Here is a 17,098-nt window from a genome sequence, read left to right as displayed (position 1 = left end):
GAAAAAAATTGCTCATCATTAATGTGATGCAGTTGTATCCCGCCCCTTTATTTCAGGTATAATGAAGGTATGACCGCTAGGGTTGTACAGGGGTGGAAAATTTCCAGTAAATTTCCAGAAAGTTTCGAGTAAATTTCCATGGGAAGTTAAGCTGGTGAATTTTGGGAATATTCCAAATTGAAACTTTGTATGGGAATTTATGGGAATTAACTGGGATTTGAGGGTAATTTAATGGAAAGGTATCATATCCAAGCATAAATATTTGTTTTGTTATAAGCAGACATCCATCCAATATAATACAATTAAAGCAGATTTATCTGTAAGTAGAATTGTATCAAGTGTTAAATATTTTATTGAACAATCAATTCTTTCATTGAAGAACAAAAAACATGAATTTTGAGTGAAATATTGCTCATCCCCCCGACCCAACCCATTCAAAAATTAACAAAAATGCAATCCCAACAAAGTCCCATTCAAAATGTTAAAAGAAAAGAGACCCTTTCCCTCCAAAAAAGTCTCATTCAACATGCAAAAAAAAAGCATCTTCCCTCAAGCTTCTCAAGCCTAGCCTCTGCAGGATTCTAGAAGTCATCTGTGCATGTGATGGAGGAATGCACAGTACATGTAGGGGACGTGGTCTCAATAGCCCTGCAGTAAGCAGTGTGCTATGTGCATGTAATTGAGGAATAGCATAGATATTCAACTGTACTTGCTTGAAATCTGGTTGTTTTAGTCAGGATTATGCTAAAATATATTTTCCCAACTTTATTTAAGTTCCCTATTAAGAGCCAACCTTCAATTTAGTATATATATATATATGTATTCCTGGTTTATTACCCTTAATTCCCGTGGAAAGTTTCCAACTTTGAAAATTCCTGGAATTTTGCAAACCTAATGACTGCTCCCTTTTTATATTGACCCGTTTATTATGCAATTTTAAAGTTTGTAATTAGTGATAGTGTCTTTTGAATTCATATTGCATTTGATTGTTCTTGGTAGGAATAACTGGCCTGCTTTAAGAGCCACTCACTTGCCGTGAAACCTCAGTTGGCTGTTTTGGGCCACAAAAGCGCAAAGTGCTGAAACTACAAAAATGTGATCAGTTTTCATTACTTAATTAATCACAGAGCCGGTAATTAATTACATTAATTTCTTTAATACTGTGACAGGCTCAGCTTTAAACAAATAAAGTTGTGTTTCTAGATCAATGTTATATTTGCTGGTTCAGTTAGATCATGGTCAGAGCAGGGTTTATGATGTCCTAAAGTAGCTCATTTTGTCTTTGATCAAGTTTTCATCATATGGTATAAACCGATTGTTTCTGAGGCTGTGTCCGGCTCTGCTGATAAAAAGGACACTTGTTTGCCAGTTGGCTGTTCAAAGTGATAATCTGTTGGTCAAAGCTGAACAATGTTGGCAGTACAGCTATAAGACACCCACATGGGTATCACTACACCCTGCGTGGTAGTAAAGACTTGCACAACAGAGAGATTCCCACATGTTCCAAGTGAAAACAAACCACCAGGGTGTCGTCAGGAGATATTAAAGGAGGAGAGGAGAGGCTGTGAAACATGCTGTCCAGGGATGCAGTCTTTGAGTTTCACCGTTAACTTTGTTTTGGTAGTTTCTGTGTTTAGTCATTATAAAGTAGTGAGTCAGATGTTTTCAGAGCTCCAGACATCCTCTTAAGTTTTCTGCACAACACTTGATAACATTCAGCCGAGACATGACACAGCGTTCAACACTTTAATATCTGTTTTCCTTCCTTTAAGTGAAGAGGCGTTATACTTAGCCGAGTAACTTGTGAAGCTTCCTGTGTGGGATAAAGCCAGCCTGGACTCTCTTCTTATATTATATCCTGACTGATTTTAAGAGAGAATATATAACCAATACTGTTATTCATGACAGAAAATGCTAAGAAACTTTGTTTGTGAAGCACTTTTTAAAACATGATAGAAAAAAATATTCACAACCACTGAAGAAACAAACACATTAAAGAAGTGACTATAGAATAATATTATGGGATAATAAGAAAATGAAGCATGGGATTGAATATTAAATGGTTAATAAATTGATCCGTTTTTATTAATACAGTGCTGAAAGAGCAGGGACTGTATTCACAAAGCTTCCAAGTATAAACAGTTCCTCTTAGTGTCAAAATTCCAAGAAAATTCTTAGTCATGTCATTTTCCAGGAAATTCCCTCTAAGTTAAGATGAGATCCTGGTAGACATGAAAGTTATTTTCACAAAGCATCTTAGCCCGTCCCTGAGATCCAGAGTGAAAAAATGTCAGGGGTAGTGAGGAGGACTTTGAAGAGGCTAAAGAGTTTCCTTAGCAGAGGAGGAAATGCTGGAAAGATGGTGAGATGGTCGAGTCAGACCTCCATTAGAGTTACCATCACATTTCCCAGCCAATGAAACATCACAATATATTGAAAATGAAAGTAGTCACAAAAATCCTGGTAGTTAACATCACTTTCACTTGTGATTCTAACAACTGAGCAGTCAAGTAGAGCATCTTGCTTGTGTCTGAGAGCTTTGTGAGAGCTTCACGTGTGACGGAGAGCAGAGACACACAAAACACACTGGATGAGTTGCACAAACAAACAATGCAAAGAAAGATATCCAGCACCTTTGCTCATTTGTGTGGAGTTCTGGATGTGTCCATTGTAGTACATGATACATAATTACTGTGGAACAAATAGAAACCAACAAATATGTGTGTAGCAACTACAAAGAGCCAAAAGCTGCTGAGAGGCTGAAGCTGGGCCTAGTTAGTGTCAGACGCGCTAAAAGCAAAAATCACTATTGCACAAAAAAGTAAGTTTAACCTTTTATTAACAAAAAAGGATAATCAACTCATGATAAAGTGCACCAACAGAAAATGGCGAAAATAAGCGATCATAAATATAAACTAAGCGGTCAACAAAAAGTACGGAGACCCAGCTCACCGACTCTCTCTACCTGCAAACAAAAGAAAACAGGTGGCCTAAATCAGTGTTTTTCAACCTTTTTTGAGCCAAGGCACATTTCATACATGAAAGAAATCCTGAGTCACACCACCAACCAAAAGTTTTACAAAATGACACATTTAATCTCTCAATATATGAATCTATTTATCTGAGAGAGGGACTTCGGCTACTTCTTTAAATGTGTCAGGGCGAATCATCTTATTTACAATGGCTTTTGCAGGTAGTATCAACGTCTCTGCCACAGTGTACGTCTTTTTTGATTTGGCTACAATTTCAGCTACTAAGTAGCTAGCTTTGAGAGCTCTCGCAGACACCCTTGTAGTTTTTCTCATAAAAGTTGCCTTTTCATCCACACATACGCTCTTCATCCGGGTAAGAATTTTGTCCAGGGCCCTGTTTGGAGTTTTCATTTTTCCTTTTCGAATATTTATCCATCGCTGTTGTACGCCTACGTCTTGTCACATACACCTCTCACGCGCATCATTAATTCTATTGTCTTAAATTAACAAGGTCATTAGTGTGCTTTATTGCCACCCAGTGGGTGGGGAACGCAGGTCAGTACATGGACGAGTACTGAATTACTCCACCAGTCACTACACTACAGGCACAGACGCACTCAATAGCAAATTATTTGCAGTATATGAATAATACTTTTTTGGAATAATTAAGTGAAATTTGATCATGTCCCATGGCACAGCTGACGATCTGTCACGGCACACTAGTGTGCCACGGCACAGTGGTTGAAAATCACTGGCCTAAATGACTTCAATATCCCCGCCCCTCCTAACACATGACCCGTTAATAACCTAATTAACTGATCCCACAATAAACCATATATCGTAAACAAACACCAAAAATAACACCACAAAAAGTATACAAACAATATCCTTCCCTAAACCTCAAAATAACATAATATAAACACTTGAATCCTTCATGGCTCCAATGATGTGATATGGTTGTATGTAGTGTATTATTTCTAATGTGATGACATAATTTCCTAACACCCTGATTCTTTTCTACATTATGTTCCCTTCCAATTGCAAAACAAAGAGACACTTGTACCTCCATATCAGTTGTGGGCCTATATAAAGCAGTATACTGGCAGACTGATATATCACTCTGGTTCAAGTATTTAAACTTCCTGCTGATGTTGTATTCATTAAGACAAGGTGCTTTCACAGAGTTGGCGCTTGTCTTTTGGCCCATAAAGTTCAGTTGAGATTTATGACCTCTGCTGAGGAAGAGCTCTCAGCATTTACCTTAAGAGTGTCCTGTAACCGTTGCATAATTTATCATAAATACAGCGTAGGCTGACCTCCTCTATGCACATCAAAGTGAAGCAGTTGAAGTGACTAAGCATAATTGAACCTCACAGCAGCGCATTTTGCTCACTCACAGTTTTCTGCTGCGTTTGCAGGCAGCGTAAATCCTCTGTGTGTGCTGAAGTTGGATGATCCTCCACAGAAGTTTAACACCTCAGTTTTAAAGAACACAACCAATCCTGCCTGGGACCAGCCCTTTATTTTGTAAGTTTAACCACACAGCCCTGCAGAGATGTTTTCTAAATGTATTCCATCCATAGCTATAATCCTCACTTGTTCTCTTACTCTTTTATTTTCTGTCTCTCCAGTGAACTAAATGGACTTTCGAAAGAGCTCAACATTCAGCTGCTGAATGACGGGCAACCTCAAGAGAGTAAGGAAGTGATGGCAGCTTTGAAAACAAGTGGATTTTGATCATCAGCCCAGCTGTGGTCACACGATTGTACTATTGCTCTTAATCATGCGTGTTTCTCTCCGTTTGCAGATTCCTTACTTGGTCAGGTGTCAGTGCCTTTTGATCTCGTAAAGAAGCAGCCCAAAGGACAGCAAACATTTGCACTTATGACCAAAGACACAGTGACTGGATCACTTACTACTGACGTGAGACCACCGCCCACCATCACATTGAGATGTTAACGCTTGTTTGCCTTTAAAACTGATCATTCTTTTCATATTTTGAAGGTCTAAAGAGAGAACATTGGTTACATCAAATTCAAATGTTAACTTGATTGTGTCCTTTCAGTTTACCTACCTGGAGCCCAGTGAGGTGAGGTCCTGGCACCCTCCCACCCCAGTCTCCAATAAGAGGGTGGAGATGGACCGTACAGTCATGCCCTGTGGCACAGTGGTCACCACCATCACTGCTGTAAAGAGCAAGCCGGGTCGACCGCTCCCTCCTGGACTCAACATAGGTACAGAAACACACACTGTAAAACTTCTCATGACAGAGTCGTCCTCCAAGAAGGAATGTATCTCATTATCAATAAACCAACAACATAAAATACAGGATTAAAGTTTATGTGTTTTTATAACAGTGATTGATGAACCTTTTTCAGAGCAGATATTTGAACACTGATGAGAATAAAGGCTTTAATGACGGTTACATTTAGTGTAGCGTCTTCTGTTTCTGGGTTCTGGTATTTAAGCAGGTACTGGGATTAGCTGCACTTTTCCTTCTTCTTGTTAAATTTCTGTTGTAAAAGGGTCTGTTGTTTCAATATTACCCATCCTTTTAAAATCCTAACATGTCAAATCACAGTTTGTCAAAGTAACTCTGTGCTCCGTCAGATCCTGCCATTAAAGCGGTAACCATCAAGCCGAAGTTGTCTGGCCGTCGTGTTTCAGAGCAGCCGTCTGTGCTGGGGCCCACGGTCAGTAAAGCTCTCTCCTCCTCTGACACTGAGCTGCTGATGCTTAACGGCACCGACCCTGTAGCCGAGGCTGCTATCAGACAACTACACCAATCTGCCAAACTGAAGCTCAAGTCCCCGGTGAAGAAGAGCACCATCATCATCTCTGGCATCGCAAAAGTAAGAAGATATCTCTGACAGGAACTGACTACACAAATACATTCAAGTGAAACATTGTCGCTTAGAACTGTTGTGTTTCATTATCTTTTGAATTGTTTGGGGTTTTTTTTTAATTCTTTATTTTTGTTACTGGACAGGAGTTTGTTATACAGAGCATTGACACATAAAATAGATAATAATGTTCTTTTCCTCTGCAGTCCTCCATTTTTAGAAATTAAAGAACTAAATACAACCTGGGGGAGACGATATGTAAACATTAGAGTGAGCCAGAAGCATTTCAGGGAGAGATAAGTGACAGAAAATCACACACACAAAAAACCCCATGTAATTAGCTAAGACAAGACAGCATCACCAGGTCCTTGAATGGTATCATCCACAAAGTCTGTCTGTAGGGGTTTTACATACTTAGTCCACTTGGTCCAGAGTTTAATAAATACATCCTTCTAAAGTCGTAAACAGAAAGTAATCCTTTCCATAAAATAAATATAATTTACTATATCAATCCACTCCTGTAGTGTGGGAGGTTCAGGAAGAAACCAGCGCCTCGTAATGGCTTTTTTACAAGCACAACTCAAAATGGCGAACATGTATTTATCGACAGGCCTCGCCTGAAAGTCTACATCTCCTAAAAACAGTGTAGTAATTTGTAGGGGCAGGCCAGTATTAAATATACTTTTTAATATTGTATTGAACTCTATCCAGAAGGGTCTTAACACTGGACATTCCAAGAATATATGCCAGTGGTCTGCTTCCTGAAATCCACACAACCTCCTGTAAAATGAGCTTTCTGTGAATTGTTATTTTTACTTATTTAACGTTGTAAGGATGATCAGAAAAAAGAGACAGAAAACTTCAGAACACAAACAAATTGAGGCCACAGGTTGATCAAGGAATCAGGACACAATTGTCTTATCAAATAACTCACTTGGAAGATGCAGAACATTTTTAAAAGACAAAGAAGTCTCATCAAGTCAAAAGTAACACCCATGTTTTTCTCCTGATTCCTTTGCTTCCTCCTGGTCTTATAAAGCTCATCATTTGTTGTGGGAGATGGAGGGGCTCCATGATAATTAATTAACCAGCAGTGTAGCTCTTTACCTGAAACTAAAAGATGAACTGAGAGAAAACTGGCATTTGCTCCAGAGGTGGATTAGACCTCTTTTAATGAAGAACATTTATGCCAGTGATTAGAAATGCAAATCAAAATACTTTACAACTCTAGTGTTTGAATGAACAGATGCTAAAGTAAAAAGTAAATGTCTTGTTACACAAGATTGAAAATAATGGGAATGTTCTTCTTCTTCTTCCCCAGACGCCGTTGTCTCAGGACGATGAGCTGGCTCTGATGGCGGGTTACGCTGCAGCGATGGACGCCTCGATGTCAGAGGGCAGCTCCACTCAGGACGTGACCACAGCGATTGCAACGGGGACCAGCAGCCCTCCTGACGAGTCTGAGCCTCAGGAGGGTCCAAGTGGAATCGGCCGGCCTCCAGACGACTGGGAGAGTCAAACAGGAGAGGAGCTGGACCACACCTCATTGTCCATGTGCATGTCTGAGGCCAGCTGCAAGAAGAGGAGAGGTGAGAGGTCACAGGGGGTTCACTGAGCACCTGAAGCCACATATACCTTATGATGATGGCATGTTGTTACATTAAAGTGTTATTTTCAGGTCTGATCAGCTTTCTTCTCCTAGCTGTTTTAACGGCGACTTGTTTCTCCTCTGTGATCCGGTCTGTTTTCTTTTCTCTCTGTTTTAACTCTTTCTTTTTGATCGCTTCACTGCCTTCTTAGAGGAAGTCAGTGCTAAGCCCACATTATGTCCAGCAGAGTAAGTTATTCATGAGTGACCTGTAGTAACCTTGTACTGGATGTGTAGTTGATGCTAGTTGTCATTAGAGCAGATGACAAAGTAAACTCATTTAGATATTAGCAAACGCTTTAGAAGCACATTTAACTTTTTGGGATTAACAAAACACGTGTTGTGAATTTAGATTTCACCATTTGTAATATGATGTTCTGCATATCTAATAATAATAATAATACATTTTATTTATATAGCGCTTCTCAAAAAACTCAAGGACACTTCACAAATAACACACAATAAAAGACAGAATAAAAGAAACAGTATATAGTGGATATAAAAACATGCTCAGTTAAAAGCAGTTCTGAAGAGGTGAGTTTTGAGCCGGGACTTGAATGTTTGTAGGTCAGTGGAGTTGCGTATGTGTTTGGGGAGGGAGTTCCAGAGGGCGGGGCAGCAATGTGGCAATGTAGGACGATCTGAGCATATCTGAACATTTTTGTTCTGTGGAAAAGGATCCCCTCACCTAACCTACAGTAAAGACCAATCTTAATATTTCAGTCTCTGATTATGTTGCAACGATTGAATGAAAATATCTCCTCCCGAAAATACTGAGAGCCCAGAAGTACTAGAGTGATCCACACATGGTCAATATGTCTCTACACTCTTCTTTCTTCTTTCATTGCTGCGTCATTGTATGGTGAGCAATGCAAGCACAACAGCATGATAGGATGTAAACTTTACAAACTGAGTTATAGGCGTTTTTCGACTGCAGGAACTCTACCCTGGAACTAGGGACTTTACCCCTGAACTATGTGGGTTTTGACCGGAGGAACCAGGGTCTAAATTTAGTTCAGGGGTAGATAATCTCCCCACTGAAAAAAAGGTCCTGGGACTTTCGGTTGAACGTTACGGCGTTTGTGGAGCTTACACAGTTGTTGAAACACAGAGGGAGTTCCTGGGAATGCATACTAGTTTAGTTTTTTATTAAGATTTCAAAATATGATTTAATATAATTTTTTTTCTCCATACGCCACTGGCCTGATTTGCACAATCTACCCAGGACTTCAGCCCATGGTCGAAACGTTGACAACAATGTGGGCACAGCAACCTTTTAGTGCAGGGTAAAGTAGTTCTGGGGGCTAAAAGACCCTGGAACTCTTGGTCGAAATGCACCTTATGAGTCATTTACAGGGAGAACATTTTTACTCCTCTCAAAGAAAACTGACAGTTTGATTTAACAAATAAAAAAAACCACAGCCAAGCTTTTACCAACTTAAGCTTACTACCTGACTTAAATATTTAATGTAAAATACTTACAATGACCACAGTGGGAGAAATCCGAACTAACAAATAACCAAATTCTGATTCAGTGACAAACACAAGTATTTGACTAACAATGGAGACCATACACTTTCCCATAATGCAGTTCAATGTGTTACTTTTTAGTGTGTTTTTTAGCCAACTGTTGTAGAATTAATTTTAGTTCAGAAGTCCTGGTGTTGATGCTGTCTTATGTCTTTAGTTTTATTATTATTTTTTATTTTAAACACCTTGTGTACGGTTTTATTCACAACAACAAAGAAGCATTTTGTGTACAGAATTACAGGGATACATCTTCAGGGTCAAATTTTAAAAACAAATTAACATCAAACGGTCATAAATATCAATGTTTCCCAAAATTACAATAATAGAAAACAAAACTACATGAATAATAAATACAGAACAACATAGACAAATTGTAAAGAGGAAACCAAGAGCAAAAATCAACAACACTCAACAGTCTAAAAAAAAAACTGTGAGATTAACAGTACTGTCATCTTTAGATCCTTGTTGAGAAAGTTGATCTGTTCCAGCCTAAAGTTCCTGTGAGGAGTCATAAGCAGGTTATCACACAAACACACTGATATTAGCAGTGATGCCTCTTTATGAGGGGTAGGTGTCAAACCAGAAGACTGACAGCTTGCTGAAGAAAGAGACTTTGTTTTTCACTTTTACCACAGCAGATATTCACAGTCAGTGACTCATTTCACTTTTATATCACTACAAAATCCACACAAACAGGAAGTTCCTCACACAGGATTTAAGTTGTTAGAGAGTAGGTCTGCTCCAGTGTTTAAAGGAGGGTGGGACTAATCCACAGCTATTAACACATCTGAAATTTGAGGGTATGATGCCCTGACTGTGTGGCTGCTCTCTTTTGATACAGTAAAGTTTGTGACAGCTGGTGTTTACATGGTATGATAGTTTAATTTGTACAACTCTGTCAACACAGGAAGACTAATACTCTAATGGGAAACCGTCATTTTCCCCAACACGTCCTGTCCATGCCAGATTAATTTCACTGTCAATAGCTGATATTACACTTCTACTAACTGTCTTCTAATTGCGTTTACCTCAGATGCTTACATGAATGATAGTTGCACAAGTCAGAAGTCCTCTCTTCAAGTTACCACTCTTGTTACTGACTGTTAAATTTCCTCTCCCTTGCAGGCAGCTTCCTGCAGAAGAGTGCCAAGCTCTTCTTCCGGCGGCGTCACCAGCGCAAGGAGCCGGGGATGAGCCAATCACACAACGACCTGGTCTACCTGGAGTCTCCGGCTGCAGTGGAGCGAGCCAGCCGAACAGCCACGATCAGCCGCATGCTCAGCCGCAAGAGCAAGAATAAGAGCAAAGCTAACGGCTCTACCTCCACAGGGGAGCCACACGCGTGAAACCCCCCCTCCTACAGCAGCTACCATTACCACCTCCACCTCATACATGCACTGGCAAAACCCCCAGCTAACCTACTCCCCCTACTGCCTGGCCTGCACACTGCAGCTCCTGCATTGTGAATGGGAAAGCTGTGCAGATGGAAAATGATCCTCCTTTACTGCCGTTTCCTTCCACCTGAAGGAAGTGTGTGCATGTGTGGAGGGAGATCTCCTGCCATGGAATCGAAGGCATTTCAGAGGATATTATATAGCATGTTTTCTTTTATTTGATTTTATGCAACATTTTGAACTTGAATTGCTTTTGTGGCCTTGTTACCAACAGAAGAGACTGTTGGAGTGGGCTTTAAACTCTTCACCTCACTCACTCTGAGCGTGAAGAGTAAACTCTCCCTGCTGTAAACCGTACGTTTGCTTACGGTGGACCAACGGGACCAAAGATGAAGATAGAGTGGTGTTTGTATGATTTGCACAATTGTAGTACCTTTAATTTAAAGTGCAATGACAGGAGCTACTCTTGTGATAGAGATTAAAACAATGTTCACAAAGGGAGATGATCTTCTCACTGCAAGTGGGAGATAGTAATAAGACTACTTTTTTGACACTAATACTATGAAGTATAGTATTTATATCAATTCATTTGAAATGCTTCTAATTTTAATCCTGATTAAATGAGATCAGAGCTACAGCTGTATGTAAAGTGCATAAAAATGCTGTAATGTCAGCCTTATGTCTAACAAAGTTATCAGAACCAGTCATGCTAGCCCACATTTAACAGAAGTTAACACCCATCCAGAAAGAAGACAGAAGTAGTGACACTGTGGCTAAAAGTTCAGCTATATGTGAGCGTTTTATGTTTACGTTTCTCTGCAGTGTTTTCAACAAATATGCAACTTTCTTCTTTGTCTTCCTTCCTGTGCTCTACTGTTCTCAGCAGGGTTGTAAGTGTGTCAAAGGGAACTGAATTAACCTTTTTTAATCCAGGGACTGTGATGTTACACTCGGCCATACTCGTTGCTTTACGCACTGATGATAAATGTTCTGTATGCCCATTGTCAACCCTGCAGATCTCCAGTCTTTTCTTCTATGTTTTTATGTTTTTAAAAAGAAATGTAGCTTTGAACACGTGAACAAGACAAAGTCTGAACACATTTGGGAGCAAACAGACAGTTCCGGCTGCTTTTTTTTAATCCAGCTAATGATTGTATTTTGTTATTTTTTAAGCAGCTCGTCTGTTCATCATTTTAACTACTGTTTCTTCAGTGAGAGAGTTGATGCTTCATAGTGACATTCAGATTGCCTTACAGTCATTCTGAGGATGTCAGCAGCGATTTTGTTCATTGACTTGACGTGACTTTTGGTTCCTGAGGCTCCTGAAAAGATGGTCACTGTGTTCCTGCAACATCCGCAATGTCTATAATCTAGAAGCCTATGCACATAACATATCTGTTAACAGAGTGTTTACATTGTGAGACTATCAGTAATAAAAACTCTCACTTGCTGTTCATGGCAACACTCTTCCAACATCATTGTTTGTTTTAACAAAACATTTAAATAGGAAGAAAATCCTGTGACAGTTCAGCCAGGATCACCTTTAAACTTTGAGAAATGGAGGGGAAAACGGGTTCTTTTAATCACTCTCAGTGTCAGACTCATTACTTATTATGGCAGCCTGCAGGCATCAGTTACTGTATTGCATTTAGTGAGCAGTAGGGCTGTCTGTGATTAATAAACTTCTTCCTGATGTATTTTTTTATTGCCATCTGCTATGTGCACAGAAACTGACTGACCATTTGTTGCAGGATGGTCGTCATTTCCCTGCAGGGATTGTAACTAATGAACATATCGACATATTTCATTTTCAGCAATAAAGTATTGATTGATTAACTGAGATCGTGGTGCCACGCTGTAGTGAATTCTCCACAGTGCTATTGTATCACTGAGGCTTTTAATTCATGAAGGGTCTACCTTAACAGTGTCCCCCTTTTGCAGAGTGAAGAGAACATGTCTGAACTGAACAAAGTCAATTTACAAAAATACTGTGCTGTAATATTTTTACATTAAGTATTTAGGCGTTTTGCTGTATTAGGGATGTGTTTTACTGCACTCTGTTTCAGAGGCTGTTTATTTTTCTAACAAAACATAACACTATAAGCTTGTAGTCCAGTTTGAGAAGTATGTGTTTTAAATTTATCTTCAGAATTAAATAATCTGAGGTCTATGTCCTGATATTTGTTTAATTTTCAGTGAGAATAGGTTTTTTAAGTACTGAAAAGGTGGTGATATGTTTGATGCCCTTAAGAATATGCTTTTTATGACGAATTAACTGAATTATTAAGAAATGGCTTTATAGAAAATAAAGAATTTATAGAGGTTAAACTGCAAAACAACATGAAGTAATGTACATTAACCCAACTAGTGGTAATTAACCAATTAAATGTAGCTAAATTAACCATTTGACAGTACTTTTATCTTTTTTTTGTTGTTGCTTGAAAACATTTAATTTTCCTTTTGTATGTTACTTTTTTTTCCAGAAAAAGCTGCAATTGATTACTTGTCTTCCATGCACTATTTATTGTTTGTAATTAGTAAAATAAAATAAAATAAAATAAGTGAAAATAAAAATAGATAAATAAAGCGAGAATACAATTTAGATGTATACAATGTTGCAAATGGAATTTAGATTAAATAGCAGTAATTACAGGCAGTATTAAAAATGTTTCAGTGGTGACAGGTTGACATGCTGTGATTATGTGGGTAATGACAGATTAAGCAATAAATAAAAATAGATATCTGTATGTAATATGACCGTGAGTTGTAGTTACACTAATAATGTAATATAATATAATATAATATAATATACATTCTTAATCAGTTGTCTAGCTAACTGGAGGCTGAATTCTGCCCTTGTCTTTTGAGCAGTGGTGGACAGTTTACTTGAGTACAGTACTTAAGTCAATTTTTTGAGTATCTGTACTTTACTTAAGTATTATTTTTAGGGGGAAGTTATTACTTTTACTCCACTACATTCAGAAGACAATTATTATACTTTTTACTCCACAACATTTCTATCAATGCTCTAGTTACTCACTATTTTTGCTTTGAAGTCAGTTCATGAATTTCCTTCTCTTTTCTGAAATCTGATCCCTAAGACAGTAAAATGTGTTTGTGTAGTTCTGTTTGTTTCAGTGGTTTAGTCGTACCTGTATATCGTGCGGCTCCACGGTTGAACGTGGAGCAAACACAGAGCATCACTCAGATCAGGCAGTTCATTTAGAGGTGGTAATGATGGCTATAATTCTCCACCTGAGCTCCCATGTCCATATCTTCAGCCCATGTTAGAGGTTTTTGAAATGAAGAATGATACGTATCAATTGAAATGTTCCCCATGTTTCCCACTCTGCCCAAACATACAAACATTCACTGTCCAACCTGAGGAAGCGTGTTGTTTAACTCCAGATGAACATTTCAAACTAAGTTGTCTGTGCTTGGAGTAACTTAGTTTCTGTTTTTATACCATGGTATAGTTTTTAGAGATTTAAGATAAGATAAGATAAGATATTACGTTATTGATCCCCCGGGGGGGAAATTCAGTTGTTACAGCAACCCAGACATAAGTACAATCAAGAAGAAGTTTCAATAAGTAAAATTAAATTAAATAAATAAATAAAATAAAGATAGATAGATAAATAAAGATAAAATACAATTTAGATATATACAATATTACAAACGGAATTTAGATTAAATAGCAGTAATTATTATTTCATGCAATGGTTTCTAGATAAACATAATGTAACAGAATGTACTCTTACGTATTCTTGACTTCACTAATGTATTGTGCAAATACAACATTTAAAGATTTTTTAAGAAGTAGTTTGAATACTTCAGTATTTTTTAAAAGCAAGTTCTTCAGTACTTTAACTCAAGTAATAATCTGACAGAGCAACTTTCACTTGTATTGGAGTAATGTTTGACCAGCAGGATCTATACTTTGACTTAAGTAATGAAGCTGTGTACTTTGTCCACCACTGCCTTTGAGTGTAATGTGCTTTAGTTGAGCGTTTAACCGCCAAATTCACTGGGCTCGGTCGTTTTGTTCAAGTTCAACAAATCCTACAATCCCCATAATGCACTTGGCGTGCCTCGTTTCCGGTCCTGCGCCGTTTCTGGAGCGGATTGGAACCCGGAGTCAGGATTCGATAAATGAAGGGTCTTTTGCAGGAAAGGTAACGTGTATTCCCTTTCACATACATTGTTTTATTACCAAATGGCGACGCAGTTGTGTAGTGGAGGTGCAGACGGTCTCCCCGGGTCGCTCCGGGGTCTCCTCTACCGCCTCCCGGGTTGACTATCGAGCGTTGAAGAGCATCGACTCCGGTTTGGTGGTTTGCGTCTCCGGTCCATCCGCCATGCCGACTGTTCTTTGTTACATTTTACAGAAGAGGAGCCGCTCAGATCGGAGTTAAAACCCGGCTGGAGTTTGGGATCGACTCAAATCCCGGATCCCTTCTCCTGCCTGGACTGCAAACGTTAATAAGCACGTCCACACTGTAGCGTTTACAGTACCCAGTTATTGTTGTCATAATTCACTGCTGTTTATTCTGGAGGTTTGATGCGTTCAGGGCAGCCTTAGTGTCCCGGGTTAGCTGTGTATAAAGACTCTGAAGTTCAGCCACACTGTAACACACTCTTACTTGTTGTTCCTTTCTGAAAAAATGTTAATTTCTCTGAGATTATATTGCTGTGTAACTCCTGATACGTTCCCCGTTTGAATGATTTGTCACAGATTATGATCCCCTCTACCTGTAGGTTGTCATAATGGCTGAACAGACACCAGATGAGCTGATCTGTAAGTATAAATCCAGCTCTGATTTTAAGTTTCTGTCCTGGTGTGAGTCTGGGCAGTGTGATGACAGGTGTCCTGCTGGGTGTTTCAGGGTGTGAGGACTGTGGACAGTACCATGACTCAGAGTGTCCTGAACTGGGACCACTGGTGACAGTCCAGGACTCCTTCGTCCTCAGCCGGGCTCGGTGAGTGAGGAGCCTTATTCACACCTGAAAAAATCCTTATAACATTGATATCATGTGGCCTGTGCATAACAAATGATAAGACCAGACTTTTGCACTGTTTTATTGATACTGTGGAAACATTTACTAACAATTAATCAATCTTTATTTGTATAGCGCCAAATCACAACAAACTCTATCTCAAGACGCTGTTACAAACATAGGAGGTCTAGACCACTCTATGTCAAATTATGAACAGAGACCCAACTTCAAGACAGGGTAAGACACAGTCTTACCCCACCTTAATCCATCATGAGCATTGCACATCGCAGTATTTAGCTAGTTACAGCAGCGAGGAAAAACTTCCTTTTAACAGGCAGAAACCTCAGGCAGAACCAGACTCACGTTAGACAGCCATCATGCCTCAACCGAGTTGGGTATTGAAAGAGGGATACAGGAGAATAAGAGAGAGAGGTGATAGTGGTGAGACGAGTAGTAGAAGCTGTTGCTGCTGGAGTCCAGAACATCCGCAGCAGGAGGATGCCTACGGTAGCTCAGAGGGACCTACGAGACAAGGGAGCTCAGGGACTCCAGAAAGGTCAATGGTTAGTAACTTTCAATGGGACAGGCAGAGTTAAAGTAAGTGATGAGGGGCTTCTTATATCTCTGGTATAAGAAGCTTAATCATACGGTTTGGTTGCTTCATCTGCCATCATGAATGTAGTGTAAACATTACACTGTAATTTCTGCAGCATCTTTGATAAGTCATGTCCCGCCTCCGGAGGTCCCAGCTCCCATGATACAGGGAAAGTGTCCTGCAGTGTGGGACTAACTGGAAACTGGACACTTTAGGGGTAGACTGATTTGAAATGTTCTTAAAACCACATAGACATGAATGGGAAAAAGACAATCTTTGCAGCATTAATAAACATGTTTACAGCCTGGTTCAAAAAAACGGCTTGGCTCTACGAAACTAATCTCTCTATCGGCACACACTGTACAAGGGGTGAATTTTTTTCTAACATGATGGTTCAGAAGATATTAAGATTGCGAGTTTTTGCCCAAATAAGGACATGACTGACGTGACTCCCGGTCGGGAGCACATAGCTATTGGCTATGAGGCTCACACTACATCACACTCTGCCTGGTTGAGTTCCGCCTTTCCAATATGGCTGCTGCCGTCGATTTGCTTCTAAACAGCGCTCAGGAACAGATGGGTGACGTCACGGATACTACGTCCATATTTTATACAGTCTATGGTGTACAATGCAACATAATTGACTTCAAGTTCAAGGTTTCTTTATTATCCTCGGGGGGCAATTTGTCTTTCGATCAGCAGCGGTGACACAAACAAAACAGTACAACAAATCACACCGACATCAAAACATTCAAAACAGTAACAACAGTAACAACATGGAAACAACAGCTATGCGGCATCGTTAAGCAGGCTAGCTGCTACCGGTACAAAAGAGTTCCTTTTCATATTTGTCCTGCTTTTTGGCGCGAATATCGCAAATCTGCGGCCTGAGAGAAGCCGGCGGAATTCATGAAAAAGAGGATGACACGGGTCAGCCACGATGGACCAGGTCTTGCTGAGGGTCCTGGCTCGGTGAAGGCTTGACATGTCAGGCAGGGGTGTGCCGCAACTCTGCTGCATATCTTCACTGTAGCCTGCAGTCTATTTTTATTTTTTAGACTTGTTGACCCATATCAGGACACCATTGAAAAGGTTAAAAGCGATTCAATAAAACAGGA

General features: G+C 39.5%; 2 protein-coding genes and 1 long non-coding RNA gene across 6 annotated transcripts in view; 2 read left to right on the top strand and 1 right to left on the bottom strand.

The window, feature by feature from the left end:
- LOC117813328 (C2 domain-containing protein 2) overlaps positions 1-12,227 on the top strand; it is a 32,006-nt gene extending 19,779 nt beyond the window's left edge. Inside the window, exons 7-13 of the mRNA XM_034684487.1 lie at positions 4,391-4,499; positions 4,604-4,668; positions 4,780-4,895; positions 5,038-5,206; positions 5,583-5,824; positions 7,137-7,404; positions 10,119-12,227. Of these exons, the coding sequence (XP_034540378.1) occupies positions 4,391-4,499; positions 4,604-4,668; positions 4,780-4,895; positions 5,038-5,206; positions 5,583-5,824; positions 7,137-7,404; positions 10,119-10,339 (1,190 nt within the window). The 3' untranslated portion in view covers positions 10,340-12,227. The remainder of the gene's footprint in view (positions 1-4,390; positions 4,500-4,603; positions 4,669-4,779; positions 4,896-5,037; positions 5,207-5,582; positions 5,825-7,136; positions 7,405-10,118) is intronic.
- LOC117813330 lies at positions 6,958-14,970 on the bottom strand. Its single transcript, XR_004631394.1, has 2 exons — positions 14,601-14,970; positions 6,958-7,387 (listed from the first exon to the last, which is right to left on the bottom strand). It is a non-coding gene; the product is annotated as an uncharacterized LOC117813330 (long non-coding RNA).
- prdm15 (PR domain containing 15) overlaps positions 14,464-17,098 on the top strand; it is a 25,245-nt gene continuing 22,610 nt past the window's right edge. For 3 of the 4 annotated variants that reach the window (XM_034684483.1, XM_034684482.1, XM_034684485.1), the window contains exons 1-3: positions 14,464-14,562; positions 15,146-15,185; positions 15,274-15,367. In XM_034684483.1, coding sequence (XP_034540374.1) covers positions 14,464-14,562; positions 15,146-15,185; positions 15,274-15,367 — 233 coding nt within the window. Of the gene's footprint in view, positions 14,563-15,122; positions 15,186-15,273; positions 15,368-17,098 lie in introns of all 4 variants that reach the window. The other variant, XM_034684484.1, reaches the window with a different exon arrangement.

Source organism: Notolabrus celidotus, chromosome 5, assembly GCF_009762535.1.
Source record: "Notolabrus celidotus isolate fNotCel1 chromosome 5, fNotCel1.pri, whole genome shotgun sequence".
Taxonomy (NCBI): Eukaryota; Metazoa; Chordata; class Actinopteri; order Labriformes; family Labridae; genus Notolabrus; species Notolabrus celidotus.
Note: the sequence above shows the minus strand (reverse complement) of the source record. Positions and strands in the feature narration are given on the sequence as shown.